This window comes from Bubalus kerabau, chromosome 4, assembly GCF_029407905.1.
Source record: "Bubalus kerabau isolate K-KA32 ecotype Philippines breed swamp buffalo chromosome 4, PCC_UOA_SB_1v2, whole genome shotgun sequence".
NCBI lineage: Eukaryota > Metazoa > Chordata > Mammalia > Artiodactyla > Bovidae > Bubalus > Bubalus kerabau.
Window position 1 is genome coordinate 35,009,776 of NC_073627.1, and position 16,987 is coordinate 35,026,762.

The 16,987-nt window shown below is 49.2% G+C and overlaps 1 protein-coding gene across 6 annotated transcripts in view; it reads left to right on the forward strand.

Moving 5' to 3' along the window:
* The first annotated feature begins 3,816 nt into the window (after positions 1–3,816).
* The window catches only part of GAS7 (growth arrest specific 7), a 212,698-nt gene continuing 199,527 nt past the window's right edge, over positions 3,817–16,987 (forward strand). The window contains exon 1 of one of the 6 annotated variants that reach the window (XM_055576526.1): positions 3,817–5,964. In XM_055576526.1, coding sequence (XP_055432501.1) covers positions 5,837–5,964 — 128 coding nt within the window. In that variant the 5' untranslated portion in view covers positions 3,817–5,836. Of the gene's footprint in view, positions 5,965–6,983; positions 7,577–7,612; positions 9,015–16,987 lie in introns of those variants that run through there. The other 5 variants (XM_055576521.1, XM_055576525.1, XM_055576529.1 and 2 more) reach the window with 5 other exon arrangements.

Consider the following 16,987-nt stretch of genomic DNA (forward strand, 5'->3'; position numbering starts at 1 on the left):
AGGTTTGGAGAACATCGCTCTAGAATCAAGATATTCTATATTCTTTGAGGTCAGGGACTATATTATTTTCTTTAACACACTATATTGAAGCATAACATTTATACAGAAAAGTGCACAAGGACGTATACAACCTGGAGAATAGCCCTGTGTAACTTGCACCCAGATCAAAAAGTAATTACCAGGATCCCAGATCCTCGGCCCCCTGTTCTCAATACCCTTTCCTCAAATAATGATTCTCCTCACTTCTAGGAATTTCATAAAATGCAATCATGCTATGTATGGACTAGGAATTTCATAAAATGCAATCATGCTATGTATGGACTCTTTAGTGCTTTGTTGTTTTGCCGTTATTTTGTTTGCTTGTTTGCCCAAAAGTACATCCGTGGGATGTTCATTCTTAAAGTGTAAAATTTTCCATTGTATAAATGTCATCATTTTATCCGTTCTCCTGTAGGTGAACTCATAATCAGTTCAGTTCAGTCGCTCAGTTGTGTCCGACTCTTTGCGACCCCATGAATCACAGCACGCCAGGCCTCCCTGTCCATCACCAACTCCCGGAGTTCACTCAGACTCACGTCCATCGAGTCAGTGATGCCATCCAGCCATCTCATCCTCTGTCGTCCCCTTCTCCTCTTGCCCCCAATCCCTCCCTGCATCAGAGTCTTTTCCAATGAGTCAACTCTTCGCATGATGTGGCCAAAGTACTGGAGTTTCAGCTTTAGCATCATTCCTTCCAAAGAAATCCCACGGCTGATCTCCTTCAGATAACTCATAATAGTGTGGGGCTATTATGAATAGTAATAGCTTCCCTCGTAGCTCGGGTTTGATCCCTGGGTGGGGAAGATCCCCTGGAGAAGGAACACTCCAGTATTCTTGCCTGGAAAATGCCATAGACAGAGGGGCCTGGTGGGCTACAGTCTATGGAGTCAGACACAACTTAGCGACTAAACCACCAACCATTATGAATAGCGCTGCTGTGCACGCTGTATATATCTTTCCCTGAGTGTATGAACACATCCCAGGCAGCTCTATACCTAGACGGGGAATGGATGAGCCACACAGGATGCTCCAGGCAGCTTTGCTAAATATCATGTTTTCCAACCGGTTCCTCTCAGCCGTGCACGAGTGCTCCAGCACCTCAAAATATCAATACATGGTATTTTCTATTTTGCTTTTATATTTACCACATGATGAGTATATATTGTTACCTTTTTATGATAAAAATAAAAGTATTTGGCCGTGTTGGGTCTTAGTTACTGCACATGGAGTCTTTTGCTGCGGTGCACGAGCTCTCTAGTTGTGGCACATGGGCTTTTAGTTGCTCCACAGCATGTGGGGTCCTAGTTCCCTGACCAGGGATCAAACCTGAGTCCCCTGCATTGCAAGGTGGATGCTTAATCACTGGACCACTAGGGAAGTCCCCCGCCCTTTGATTTTGATTTGCTCTTCTGATGATTGATGAGGTTGAACACCTTTTAATGTTATTGGTTGTTTGGATATCTTCTCTTATGAAATGCCTGTTCAAATCTTTTGCCCTTTTCTCTATTGTGTCATCTGTCTTTTTCATCTCGATCAATAGGAATGCTTTATATATACTCCACACTTCTCTTCCTATTCCAGGCCCAACAAACTGTCCGTTTTATAGAATGGGCTTAATAGCTTTTCAGATTGGTGCTGAATGAACTAGCACATGGGTGGGGAAGAGCATCTTTGTTGAATGAATGAGGCCTTTATACGTTTTTGTGTGTTTTTTGGCTTATGTTAGCAGCTTTCCTGAAATGTAGTTTACATACCAAAACATTTACTTGTTTTAAGTGTACAATTCAATGATTTCTGGAATTGTGCAGAGCCAATTGCCACAACTCAATTTCAGAATGTTGTCATCACCCCCAAAAGAAACCTCCTGCCTCTTTGTTTACCCCCTATTCCGACTTTCAGCTTCAGGCAACTGTTAATATATATACTGTCTCTATAGATTTGCCATTTCTGGATATTTTATATAAATGCAATCATACAACACTGGCTTCTTTGACTTAGTGAGATGGATATCTTTGAGGTGTGTCCGTGTTGAAGCATGTATCAGTACTCTGCTCCTTTTTGTGGGTGAATGAGTAACCCATTGCATGGGTGAACCACATTGTCTCTATCTGTTCATCAGTTGATGATTGCTATTGTTTAGTCGCTAAGCTGTGTTTGGCTCTTTGTGATCCCATGGACTGTAGCACGCCTGGCTCCTCTGTCCATGGAATTTCCCAAGCAAAGATACTGGAGTGGGTTACCATTTCTGTCTCCAGGGGATCTTCCCGACCCAGGGATCAAATCTGCCTCTCCTACAGTGGCAGACTTTTTTTTTTTTTTTTTTAACCACGGAGCCACCTGGGAGCCTCAAGATGTACCACATCTTTCTATCTATTCATCAACTGATGATGGGCATTTGGATTATTTCCACCTTTTGGCTCTTAGAAATCATGCTGCTGCGGATATTCACTGCAAGTTTTGTGTGGCTGTTTGTCTTCATTTCTTTTACCTAGGAGTACTGTTGGGTCCTATGGCAAATTTATGTTTAATTTTTTAAGAAACTGAAACTCATATTTCTCTGCCATCCATAGGCTGATGATGGAAAGGCATATGAAGCTGTCTCAAGTAAAAAAGAAATACCTGCCAGCACACAGCTATCAAGTGCATAGTGTTGAGAGAAAAGTTACAAAAGATGGAGTGGAGCCTGCTCTCAGGAGTTTACAGGCTAATCCAGATGTTCTAACACATGTGTTTATAGAGTAACTTGGCAGTATGGAAAATCTGAATCTGAACAGAGGTCCCAACAATCTGTGCAAAATGAATTCAGGAAATACTGGATGCGTACTTTTTGCGGCTTTAGGAAAGATAGATAGAAATTTAAAACAAACGTTATCCCTCTCCTGAGTTACTAAGCAACTAATCAGTAAAATAAGGCCTAGTTATCAAAGAAGTTAAATAATTAGAGATTTAAATACAAAGTCAAGATAATACTAGAAGACGTGGGGTGCGGTGGGAATGGAGGGAGGAAGGTAAGAAGGAAAATAGATGAAACTTGTCTGTCCTTTGAGATCTTGTGAGAAAACAGAAACCCAGAGCGTGTTCCTTTAAAATTGTGGCCTTTCCAAAGATGTAAGGGTTTCCAGTTCTATCATTGCCCTGGAAATCTTAGTTCAAAAAGAAGTGTTGGATAATAAATAATCAGGACCATTGAGCTAGATCAATAATAATGACTGCTAATATTTGAGTAATTAATGTGCCAGGGAGAAATATCAATAACCTCAGATATGCAGATACCACCACCCTTATGGCAGAAAGTGAAGAGGAACTAAAGAGCCTCTTGATGAAAGGGAAAGAGGAGAGTGAAAAAGTTGGCTTAAAGCTCAACATTCAGAAAACTAAGATCATGGCTTCCGGTCCCATCACTTCATGGCAAATAGATGGAGAAACAGTGGAAACAGTGGCTGACTTTATTTTTCTGGGCTCCAAAATCACTGCAGATGGTGATTGCAGCCATGAAATTAAAAGACACTTACTCCTTGGAAGAAAAGTTATGACCAACCTAGACAGCATGTTAAAAAGCAGAGACAGTACTTTGTCAACAAAGGTCCGTCTAGGCAAGGCTATGGTTTTTCCAGTGGTCATGTATAGATGTGAGAGTTGGACTATAAAGAAAGCTGAGGGCCAAAGAATTGATGCTTTTTAAGTGTGGTGTTGGAGAAGACTCTTGAGAGTCCCTTGGACTGCAAGGAGATCCAACCAGTCCATCCTAAAGGAGATCAGTCCTGGGTGTTCTTTGGAAGGACTGATGCTAAAGCTGAAACTCCAATACTTTGGCCACCTGATGTGAAGAGCTGACTCATCGGAAAAGACCCTGATGCTGGGAAAGATTGAAGGTGAGAGAAGGAGATGACAGAGGATGAGATGGTTGGATGGCATCACTGACTCAATGGACATGGGTTTGGGTGGACTCCGAGAGCTGGTGATGGACAGGGAGGCCTGGCGTGCTGCGGTTCATGGGGTCTCAAAGAGTCAGACACAACTGAGCAACTGAACTGAATTGAACTGAATGTGCCAGATGTTGCTCTAAACAGTTTACATTTTTACTCATTTAATCCTCTTAATAACTCTACGAAAGAAATACTACTATCATCTTCTAATGGTAAGGAAAATGAGACTCAGAGAGGTTAAGTACATTGCCCAAGGGCACACAGCTAGAAAACAGCAAAACTGGAGTTTGGATACAGAGTCCAGAGCCTACATATTTAATCACCTCAAGTCCTGTAGTACAGTTATAGGACTCAGTCTCCAAATGCAGATGGGAAAGTAGATCCAGAGGTGTCTGGAGATTTATCTGAGATCAGGGATAGGAGTTGCACTCACTACTAGTCCAGTCTTACTTCTATCAAGAGTGACACTGGGTATCACCAGAGAGCCCTTTATTAAGATGCCATTTGTGGATGAGCCATAGGATGCACGGGTTTCCTGACTCCAGTAGAATGGACCCAAGGAAGCAGTGCTTCATGCACAATAAGCAGGTCTGACCTCTGCTGTTGACCAGCCACATGAGGGTGGGCAAGTTATACCCTCTGAGCCCAGTTTTTCTACTTGTAAACTGGGGGCAGTAGCCACACTAGCTCATAGGATTATAGGAATGAAATGAAAGAACGGAAGAAACTGACAGTCATTGCCAATTTTGGTGCTGCAGAACTGTTTGGGGCAGGTCATTTGGAACTGAAGTGTATAGGATGCTGTGTAGGCAGAGATTTCTCAAGTCCAAACTGGATAGCAGGTTGTTTTTAGGTATCCCACAGAATTCTGTGTTGCAGGAAGGCTCTGGACCAGTTGTCCTAACTTGATCTGGGTTATATCATCAGATGTCATATCTTTTTGCCTTTTCATACTGTTCAACTGCTATGTTTTTTTCAGTAGTCATGTATGGATATGAGAGTTGGACCATAAAGAAGGCTGAATGCTGAAGAACTGATGCTTTTGAACTGTGGTGCTGGAGAAGACTCTTGAGATAGCAAGTCTCTTAGACAGCAAGGAGATCAAACCAGTCAATCCTAAAGGAAATCAACCCTGAATATTCACTGGAGGGACTGATGCTGAAGTTGATACTTTGGCCACCTGATGCGAAGAGCCGACTCATTGGAAAAGACATTGATGCTGGGCAAGATTGAAGGCAGGAGGAGGAGGGGGCAGCAGAGGATGATATAGTTGGATGGCATCATCAACTCAATGGACATGAGTTTGAGCAAACTCTGGGAGATCGTGAAGGGCAGGAAGGCAGGGAGGCGTGCTGCAGTCCATGCAGTTTCAAATCATCAGATATGAAACCTGAGGTCAGTCTGCACATATGCCCCGATACAACACATTTTAGTCCCTTTTATGACTTGATTAGGTCAATTTCTTTTAGTGACTGTTTTCTGTACCAAATTTTGCAGCTCTGCTTTAAGGGACTCTTAGTGGTAACCATAGTCAAGAGTTTGTTTCCCCACGATTGTAGACATGCAAAGGTTGGTAAATTTGCAATCGATGGAATACTGTAAACCATCTGTATTTGTCAACTTGCCCCTGGCCAGAGGCCAGGCTGAGGCTGCTCTTCCAGCAAGATAGCTTTAATGCAGAATTTGGCTCTACAGTGATTTTCGAAGCTAGGGTGGGCCTGGACCTAGCATTTAAAAGTTGCTCAGGTGATTCTAATGAGATCCACCGATTCTCACTAGAAAAACGTGTGAGATCTCAAGGTTCTTATAGCCCAGCTGGACAGGTTTTGTAAAGGGTATCTAGGCAGGCATGTGTTTCCCTGGTGGCTCAGATGATCTGCCTGCAATGCGGGAGACCTGGGTTCAATCCCTGGGTTGGGAAGATCCCCTGGAGGAGCGCATGGCAACCCACTCCAGTATTCTTGCTTGGAGAATCCCCATGGACAGAGGAGATTGGCGGGTGAGATGGGGTCGCGAAGAGTCGGACAGGACTGAGTGATTAAGCACACAGGCAAGCATAGTGAATGATGAAGCTGGGGGAGGTATTGTGTAGACGGCCTGAAATGCACAGGCTGAGACTGTTGGCACTCAATATAAAAGGTTACTGAGTAGGATGCAAGGGTGGGTAATTAGAGGTATACATAGAGATTAAGGGGTTCAGCTATTCACAGTTTAGGAAACGGAATTTAATTTTCCTATAGAGTAGGCTAACAAAGCTTTCTTTTACTTCTATACCGCTCAGTTCAAACAAAGGTCAGCTTCCTTCAGCAACGCGGTCCACTGGTCCCAGCAGAGCAGGAGCTGGTCCAAAGGAATTTTGTAGGTCCCTGGCACATTGCGTGGATCGTAGTAGTCTCCCACTAATGTCTGTTGACAGAGTAAACGAGTGTAGACTTCTCGGCTTGGCGCATCTCGGTTTCAGGAGACGTGGTACCCTGGGCCGGTCTCGCTTTTGCATGTAAAACGATGGGGGCTGTTCCCCCTCTTCTCCCTTTATCGGTAATGACCTGCTTCCAATTCTACTAACTCGAGTTTTGACTCCGTCGCCGCCTCACTCGGTCCCACCGGCTGCCACCTGGCTCAGGAGTCGGGCTTCAAATCTGCCTCTCACCCCTCGTCCAGTTTCCTGTGAGTCAAGTTCAACCCCAGGTTCAACCCTGACAGTGACGGCCACAAACACATTGCCTCACCGGCACCTCGGAGGAGGCGCACGCCCACCACCGGCCAACAGGCAGCGCAGAGAGGGGCGTTTCTAACCCCGCGGCTTTCCGGGGTCGGGGTGTGAGCCCGGCGACCCCTCCCGAGTAACCCGCCAGCTCTGCGAGGGAGCGCCCGGCCCTCAGCGGGCGTGGCCGCCCTGGCCCAGCCCCCGCCCAGCCCCGCCCCCGCGCGCAGAGAGGGCCCCCGCCCGGCCGCCAGCCCCTCTCCACGTCCGCTGCCCCTCCCTCGTCGCGGAGCCGGGCCGAGGGGGATGCTCCGGGTCCCACCTCCCCTGGGAGCTGCGCATTTCCGCGCGCCAGGGCGGCCTCGGCTGCGGCCGGCCCTCGCAGCGGACGCCCGCGTTCCGCGTCCCCGGGAAGTTGTCTCCGGAGCCCGCGGCGCCTGGGTCTCCTCCCCCTGAGCCCCGCCCCCCCGCCCCGAGCTGGGAGCCGCGAGCCGCCCGGCCCGGGGGCGTCGCCGCTCGCTCTCCGAAGCCAGCGAGTCTCGGTTTCCCTGCGCGGGGTGCACGTCCCTCGCCTGCCCGGGGACCCCCGCTTACATCCGAGACGGCGCGCGCCCAGAGCGCGGGAGCCCGGAGCGCCGGGCGCCTGGGACCCCGCGGAGCCGCTGCCCAGCCCGCGGGGCTCGGCAGGGATGCAGGCTGCTGTGTGAGCCCCGGCGCCAAGGCCATGTCCGGCGCCCGCTGCCGGACCCTGTACCCCTTTTCCGGGGAGCGGCATGGCCAGGGGCTGCGCTTCGCCGCGGGCGAGCTCATCACGCTGCTGCAGGTCCCGGACGGCGGCTGGTGGGAAGGCGAGAAGGAGGACGGACTCCGCGGCTGGTTCCCGGCGAGCTACGTGCAGCTGCTGGAGGTAAGGGGCGAGGGCCGGGGCTGGGAGGCCGGCGCGCTCGCGTACCTGTTGCCTGCTCCCGGGAGGCCGGAGCCGCCCCTGCCGGAGGGGAGCCCGGGGGGCCGCCTCTGTGCGCTGGACCCAGAGCCGCGCGCTCCTGTGGGCGGTGGAGGCGGCGTGCGCCCTCGGGGCGTGGGCAGCGCGGGGTTCGCCCCCCGAGCGCTCCCCGTGCCGGGCCTCTCGAGCACATCGTGGCCGCCCTGAGGAAGCGAGAACTTGTTGCCAGTGTAAGCTCGGGAGCGGGCGGGCGCGTTCCGGCGGTGGCCGGGGCCGCCGGAGGGCTGCGGAGTCCGGCGGTCTAGGGAAGACGTGCAGACGATCGGGATGTGAAAAGTGGCCCCGGCGCCCCGAGCCTGCCGACCCGTGGACAGTCGTGCTGCGGCGGGTCAGCTCCCCGGCTGCCTCCGCGCCGTCCACTTACTGGTCAGCTGAGCCTGGCTGGCTACCAGCCCGAGCCCCGTCAGCAGGCCTGACCCGGGGGTGCTGCAGCCCCCAGCCAGCGCCCCCTCCCCTGGCCCAGCTCCCCTAGGTCAAGGTTCAGAACCTGGAAAGTGGCTTGTCCTGGGGTCCTGGCCCGGCCCCAGGTTTCACAGGACCTGCTGAGCCAAGTCGACTGGCTGTTTATTGTCTGGGTGACAGTTGGGAGGCCTCGCTGTCCTCTAATCGCTGAGCTCATGGTCACAGCCTGAGTGGGATCCGAAGTTTCTAAAGTCCTTTGGTGGGGGGTGGGAGGTGGTTTTACAGGACGTCCCCTTCAGCCTGACCCCAGGATTGCTGCAAAGACTAACTGTGAGTCGTCGGAAATATTTTGGCAAAATACTGTCCAAATCATAGAGATTGAATTGATTAATAATTTAACCCCCACCCCCCACCGACCTACTTCACAAAGAACAAAGTAGCAAATTTTGACTGAAAATGCTCTGTGCGACTCAAAAAAGAAAGAAAGCCAGATAGGGGTGGAATGGTTATGGGTGAGTTTGCCTGAGAAAAACCCTCTGGAAACATTATCAGAAATCGAGCCTGGCCTCATAGAGATACAGTGATGTTTCTTTCGGGTCCAGAGAACAAAATCCCTCCTATGAGGCTTTAGTAGCCTTTGAGCAAAGTTGAGGCTGGAAGGAGCTTTCATGGGCTGTCCACTGAGGCTATTTGGAAACCTTCTTGGTTCTGTAATTTGAGAGCCAGGCAGCATAGGGGAGGCGCAGGTGTTTCTCAGCTTTCCTAACTCCCTTCCTGAGATTCAGGTGTGAAAGAAAGCAAGTGAATGGCCCCTTATGAAGATCTGGAGGCTCCTTGTTTCTATTCCAGAAGCCCTGGGAGAGGCTCCTGTGGTAGAGTCCTCTGGTGGCCACACTTTTCCAGGAAACACTGATGTAGAAATCTGGCTGTTGGATGTCCGGTGAGGAGCGTCCCTGGCTGGACTGAGCCAGCTGTGTGTTGGGTGGGGAGTGAGGTTGGAGGGTTTGTCCACTGTGTTAGCGAGAGTGAAGTGGCTCTGCTTTTCCTTCCTGGGATGAAAGGGAGGGTGAATCAGACCCAGGGGACAAACAGAACGATCGGATGGGACAGTTGTGGGTGTGCCGGTCACAGTTTGTGGTATATACATTGAGACTCTCCTATCTCCTAAAGGGCTTTCAGACCAGTGCCCATCTGAGGGAGCAGTAACCCTGAGAGGGGCTCCCATTTTTTAAGCACTTGCTAGGCACCAGGCATGGTCCATGCATTGTCAGCAGTTCCCCTGACAGCCCTGGGAAGGGGAAGGAGCTATCCCCATTTTTGTAGGCAGGCAAATTGAATGAAAAAGGTGAAGGCAGTCAGCCAAGGAGTAGTTGGTTAGCAGCTCAGCTGGCTGAATATTACCCTTTGGGCCTCTGTCTCTTTTAAACTCAATATCCTGGGTCACACTGTACCAGAAGGCAAGTGAAGGGTCTAGATCCTTGTGGGGAAGGGTCTGTGTAGCTCCTGAGGTCAGCCTGCCAGAGACAGCGTCCCTAAGGGGCGGCAGAGATGCTGGGGCTACAATGAGGGCAGCTGCTCCTACCCACTTGAGCAGCTCTCCTGCAAACCCTGATGTTTGATTTCACTCAGAGCCAGCTGTGTTTCCCACAGGTGGAGGGAGGAGTGGGCCTGAGTCCTAGGACTCTTTTCAGGGAAAAGCAGATGCAGCTTTGACAGGGAGGGTCTTTGTATCTGGGAACCTCATACATGAGCAGGCCTGGACCTCGAGGCTGAGGTTAGTAGGGATGGAGGATATGCAGGTAGGTTCCCCTGGGATGCAGTGAGTCCCCAAAGATAGACTGGGTTAGGGAATGCAGAACTCCCAAGGGGGTCGCAGGTGGTGGACTGGCCAGCATAGGGAATCATGGGTCTGGAGGACTGCCAGCCAGGTGTTGGTGCTGAAACCAGGTGGCCAGAGAAGGAGCCCGTAGGTACTAGAGGTGGTAAGCCTCTGCTAGTGGGGTGCCTCGCACTCAGCTTGCAGAGGGGCATGGAGTTCAGAAGGCCAGGGGAGCTGTTGGGGATATAAGTACAGACAGAAGGGGCTACACTAGGCTCCTGAGGCAGGATTCAGATGGGGGGATGCACAGCCTAGCCCCCACCCCAGTGCACCATTTGTTTCTGATAGAGTGCTGTCAGGAAACCCCATCTTGGCAAAAATGTGCCAAAGATCGAGAGCCGTCTGTGCAAGATAGACACGCCTCAAGGATTTCCTCCTTGTTCATGTGGAAAAAAAAAAGGGGAAGCACACCCCGTTGAGAGGAGTTGAGCGCTGACAGGGAGGTCAAAAGACCTGCCCTGGTGGCCAGTGAGCCCCTGAGCAGAGGCCAGTTTGACAGAGGTCCTGGTTCCTGGGGAAATCTTTTTGGTCAAAACCCCAAGGAAATGAGGGGATGGGCTGCACATACTTGGCTTCCAAAGGGTGGCTTCCAGGAAAACCTCCGCCAAGCAGAGATCGGGGGCCCTGGTAGGCAGGGACTGGTCACAGGGATCCCACTCTTCAGTGGACGGGGCACCTTCCAGAGGGTGACAGGCGGAGAGAGCCAATTTTCCCAGAAAAGGGAGGAGGCATAACAGATAAGAGGCACAGCTGCCTAGGAATTATCAAGGCCCTTAGACAAAAGCGTAGAGGATCTGGTGGCTCAGACGGTAAAGCGTCTGTCTGCAATGCAGGAGACCCAGGTTCGATCCCTGGGTTGGGAAGATATATCTGGAGAAGGAAATGGCAGCCCACTCCAATATTCTTGCCTGGAAAATCCCATGGACGGCGGGGCCTGGTAGGCTACTGTCCATGGGGTTGCAAAGAGCTGGACACGACTGAGCGACTTCACTTTCACTTTAGATAAAAGCAAGCAGAAACATCTTTCTTGAGGGTCTGATCCACCACAAAGAGATCGAGGAGCTTAGAGAGACATGGTTGAGGAGGAGCTGAGGTGATGCTCTTACCTTGAATGGAGAGAATTAAGGATCTGGAAGGTACTGTAAAGCATCTGCAGAAACCTCTAGAGGTTTTGGGGATTAATCCTAGGGGTTGGGGGGATGGTAATAAGATTGGAATGCACATACAACAGAGCTTTCCTTGAGCGAGGTGCTGTTTTCAGCATCCACAATCTGGCTGCAAGGCCTGGACTTCAGAGATAGTAATGGAATATGAGACTTTGCCAGCCAAACTAGTTGGCTGCAGAGGGTCACCCTTGCACCACCTCCTCTCCAACTCCTGTTCTCCCATTTTGGGTTCAGGTGATTGTGTTGCAGAAGTTTACAGAATGTTGCTGGGGGAGAGAGATGCTGGGCTGGGGAAGTGGGCTGTGCTGTTGAACATGAGGGATATTTTATCCATTGCTGTGAAATAAGCCCCCTCAAAACTTAGCGTCACAAAACAACTGTTTGTTACTATGGCACATGTTTCTGTGGATTGATGGGGCTCAGCTGGGTTGTTCTTCTGGTTTTGGTGTCTCTCATGCATTTGCAATCAGATGGTGGCCAGAGTTGGGGTCATGGAGGCTCCGCTGAGTTGGAACCTCCAGAAGGGCATATTCACTCACCCATCTGGTGCCTTTCATGTGGCTTCTAATGTGGTGTCTCATCCTCTGGTGCCTTTCTCTGCAGCAGAGCAGCTGGAGTTTTAACATACTGACTTCCAAGAAAGCAAAAGTGCAAACTGCCAGGCCTTAAGGCTCAGGTTCAGACCTGGCGCATCGTTTCTGCCAGGTTCCATGGGCAAAGTGAGTCTCCTGGCCAGTCCCTGATTCAGGGTAGGAGGGCAGCTCATACAGGTGTGGGTACAGGTGTGACACTGAAGCAAGGTTCACTGAAGGCCATTTTGCAGACTGGCTACCTCACAAGGCTAGGGAGAATACCTGGGACAGATGATCCGTTAGAGGGGAAGGTGTACCAGGTCACATGGATGAGAGAGCTTCGGGGAGGTAAAATGAACAGACTTGGTCATTCTGCTAGGAAATTCTCCATCGTCATCCTTTTATGTTTTGTTTTGTTTTTTGTTTTTAAAGATGCCAGGGATTTCTTTGTAATGGTGATTAATGATGCAGCAGAATTTGAAACCAGATTTTTCTGTGCCTGAAGCCTGGGTCTGTCTCCTGAGCCACTGACAAAACAACTTTTTCAAGTTGGGGCTATTTGGTGCTGGTTGTTAATGGACATCATGCATCCGAACTGCCTGACATCTAGTAGATGCTCGATATGTTACACAGATTGGTTTTAATACAGGGCCTTTCTTTTTGTAACATGGAGATTACCTAAAATGGGTGTGACCTTGTTCCTCGTGCCTGTATTTTTCAAGGCAGTCATGAGCTCTGTCCACAAAAGAAATAATTAGGGCTGGTGGTTCGCGGAGCATGTGATTGTGACTGAAAAGATTAAGGTGCTTTCTGCCATCTTCACAAAGTCATCCTGCCCTTTGATTTGGGGGCTGTGGCCAGCGTTTGTGGCTCCCGCTGTGTGAAACTCTACCTACGGCCACCGTCTGTCTGCCTCCGCTCCTGAGCAGCATTCCCCCCTTCACTGCTCTGTGCAGGTCTGGTCAAGTGGCCACCCCCTCGGGACTTCAAAGCAATGGGCAGGGTTTGTGGATTCTCTGGATTCGGGGCATCTTCACACAAAAGTTCCCTTAGCAACAAGTCGGCAGGAATCCCTGACATCTGTTAACCACCACGTGAATCCCCGGAGTCCATTACCACTTAGAAACATGAATGAGATGCTGACCTGCTTGTATTCTTCCCAGCCCGAAAAAGCCCAACTTTTATCCTACAGCCTGGTTGACCTTGTCTACGAGCACGGTTGCTGGGCCCTACCTGGCTGGTGAAAGAAAAGGTTTGGTAAACCAGGAAAGCTTGGATATAAGTTAGGTGTTAGGATTTTTATCCAGAGGTTGGGGTTCTCCCAGCTTGCCCGCTTATTACTCCCAGCAGCCACATGACAAGCTTTCTAACAGAATGTCAGCACGGGTCCCCAGCACTTAAAATTGCAAAATAAGTAGATTCCGCTCTGCCTGCAATGGCAAGGCTGCTGGATAGTGTTCCCTGCCCCCACCTGTTTTTGATTGAACTGTATATGGGATCTTAGTTCCTCAACCAGGGATCGAACCCATGGCCCTTGCATTGAAAGCGTGGCGTCTTAACCACTGGACCACCAGGGAAGTGCCTGGGTGGTGCTTATTCCCATGGAGAGAAGTAGAAATGGTAGCCAGCTGGTAGGTTTGGCTTGTCCCTTGGAGCATCAGAGCATGGGTGACACTGTGGAGGTTCAGCTACGACAGGTATGTGGTACCAGGTTTGCATGGATTCCTCAGAGGACTCACCCACCTCTTGCCTTTGCATTTAGTGTCTCTCCTGTCTCCCATCTGATAAAGATCAATTTTGTGAAGTTAACTTCCTGGTTCACTGCATTCCCCTCATTTCTTGAGTTGGTAGCCAGACTCAGTCCCCAGGGACTCACATGTCACATGTCCATACTACACTTTTAATCTCTCTCCTCCTTTAAGTGCCTTCTCCCCCCACCCTCTGAACCCTCTGACGGTGCATGTCACCGTCATCTCTCCAGTGTCACCTGACTCGACCGCTTCTTACCTTTCCTCTCCTGTTCGGTTGAGTGCAAGCCTGGTCTGTTCTCCCTTAGAAACGTTCCTCAGAGCCTTCTCCTTCCTCACTTGTGTTGGCAGACTTTTTCTGAAAAGGGCCAGGAAACATTTTCAGCTTTGTGGGCCAAGCGGCGCCCTCAAGTTATAGCTGCGGTGCTGTGATGTGCAGCGCGCCGGAGACAGTGAGAAGCTGTGAGAGCACCCATATGGTCCCTGTCACAGCCACTCAGCCCTGCCTGTGGAGCACGAAGCAGCTCGAGAGGAGCCCTGAACCAGCGGGTGTGGCTGTGTGCTGATAAAACTTTATTTATGGACGCTGGGATTTGAATTTGTGCCATGCAGTATTTTTCTTCTTTTGCTTCATTTTCAACTATTTAAAGATGGATAGGCCAGGGACTTCCCTGGTGGTCTAGTGGTTCCCCTAGACCACCTAGGCGGTTCCCCTGGTTGAGGAACTAAGATCCCACATGCCAAGGAGCAACTAAGCCCTCATGCCGCAGCTACTCTCGAGCCACAGCTAGAGAGTGTGCACTGCAGTGAAGATTCCCGGTGCCGTAACTAAGACCTGCCACTGCTGCTGCTAAGTCGCTTCAGGCGTGTCCGACTCTGTGTGACCCCAGAGACGGCCTCCCACCAGGCTCCCCCGTCCCTAGGATTCTCCAGGCAAGAACACGGGAGTGGGTTGCCATTTCCTTCTCCAGTGCATGAAAGTGAAAAGTGAAAGTGAAGTCGCTCAGTCGTGTCCGACTCTTGGCGACCCCATGGACTGCAGCCTACCAGGCTCCTCCATCCAGGGGATTTTCCAGGCAAGAGTACTGCAGTGGGGTGCCATTGCCTTCTCCGAACTAAGACCTACACAGCCAGAAAAAACAGATGGACAGGCCCTTCCTTAGCTCTGGGCTGTGTGTGGTTTGCCAATCCCTGTTCAGAAGTTGATCATTCATTCAACAATCCCTAATTGAGTGCCTAACAATAGGCTGTGAATGCTACTGTAGGTGAAGCAACGAAAGGCACAGAAAAGAAACTTACCTTTTAGTTGGGGAGATGGTAAACTAGCAAAAAAAAAAAATAAATTTATATATATATATATATATGATTTAAAAGTAGTATGGGGTCAATAAAGCAGTTTACTGTGATAAGTTAGGGGTTGAGGATATAGGAAGGGGGGTTCCAGAAACTGTCAGAGAAAGCTTCTGCAAGGAGGGGATATCTGAGCAGAGAGCTGAGTGTGAGCCAGCCACATGAGGATCTGGGGCATGAGTGTTTGTTCTACAAATGCAAATAACCTTAAAGAGGGGAGTATGTTTGATAGATACAAGAGAACCAGAATATTCCAGAATGGTTAGAGAGCAAGGACAAGCTTGGGATGTGGCAGAAAGGGAGGCAGGTAAGTTGGATAGTTACTTTCCTTCTCCCTACAGTATATGTAACTTGATTTTTCTCTATGAATTTATGTTTTAAGTACCTGTTCTACACAGTGAAAGAAAGGCACTGTCAAGCATTTGAGGTTTCTTGCCTTTCCCTAGGTTTGCATTTATGTTCTGGGGAACTTAACTGCAAACAGCGTCATTCCAAGGGCCCAGCTGTTCCTCCGTGTCCTTTGGGCCTCTGCCAACCTGTGCTTTCCTGTGTGGTTCTCTGTTTGTCCGTCCATACTCTTTTTGCCAGAGACAATCTCCTGTCTGAAGGGTCTCTCTATCTGGAGCCCCCTCTACTCCTTCTCAGTGGTTTTTGGGTGGACAAAATCGGAGTATCATTCTCTGACACTCTCTGAAGCTTCTTCTGCCTCCAGTGATGTGCTGGTAAATGTTTATTGATCAACTTTCGGGGATGGAGGGTGGAAGTTCTGATTTGTAGCATCTGCCAATTTCTGGGATGTAAATACTCCCGCCATGGCCGATTTCAAGCTACAGATGGTCTCTTTTCATTGAATATATTGGACCTGTCATCTTGTGTAAAATTAATGTATACAGCCTTTTCATCTTGATAGCAGATATTACAACATGATAGCAACATTTAGCACCTCTATCACATTCCCTATTTATCCTTTCTTTTTCAGTGGTTCATAGCTTTCGGTGTGATTGACAGGTTAGCATGCTCCAATTTGTTTTGGAAAGCTCACCTGGGCTGTAGTGTGGAGGATGGGTTTTAAAGGGCAGGAACAGGAGCAAGCAGATGAGTTCAAAAGCTGGGAGCAGGTTGGTGGGAGTGGAGGTTCTGAGAGAGAAGGGGATGGATTTGGAATATGTCTTGCAGGTTGAGTCAGAAGAATTTGCCAGTGGATTGATGGGGGATGTGAGGGGCCTTACCTCTGCAGGACTGTTGCGATGTACTCTATGGTATTTTCCTCATCTGCAAATTGTCTTCTCTGCCACCAGAGACCTCTTCCTTCAAAAATGAGCTAAAAGGCAAATAAAAATTGGGGAAAAGTTAATGTCCTTAATGCAGGAAGTACTTTTATAATTTTTTTTTCCAAAAAGCAGAAACAGGAACACATCAGTATGCGAATGGGCAGGGAACTTAGATAGACACTTCATAATAAAAGATGTGCAAAGTCATCAGCATATTCAGTCTCATTAGTAATCAAAGAATTGTAATTTTTTTTGGAAAAGGTAGCTTTAACGAAAAGCGTCAACATAAAAACAGAATGAGTCTTGGCAAGAGTGTAGGAAGATTGTCATATGCTACCCAGAGTGTAATTTGGCAATATACCTTAAAACCATAACAATGTATGTGCCCTCTGCCCCAGCAATTCCACATATAGAAATTTGGACTCGGGAAGAATCAAGCCATAAGCCTCAGAATACCCGTTGCAGCCTGTTTCTGTTATAGCTCAATTGGCCACACCCAACCTTCCCACCTGGAGGAACTGGTTAAAACAAGGTTCACCTGTGCCTCACACAAGGCCACCCATGCAAAAGGGGTTCAGCTGAATTTGAAAAATAAAACATTTTTGTCAGTGATGCTAAGTGTTTTTAATGGAGTTAGCGTGGTTCAGATTTCACCTGATGACAAGGCAAAATGAGCTGATGTTTCCAAGAATGAACTGCTTTTTAAAAGCAGAGACTGTGTCCCATGCATTCTCTGACATATCCTTTTGTGCAAAGACCCAGCTGAAGGAGTACTTGCCTGGCCCAAGGCCATGTTCTTTTAGATATCCTTAGTAACAGCACATCTTTGTCTTTTGAGGGGTGCATTTGATTTTTTTGGAAACAGCCAGATTTTATTTGGAGCCAAGTCTGGTGTGTCTGTATGTGTGACTGTCTGTCACCTTGTTG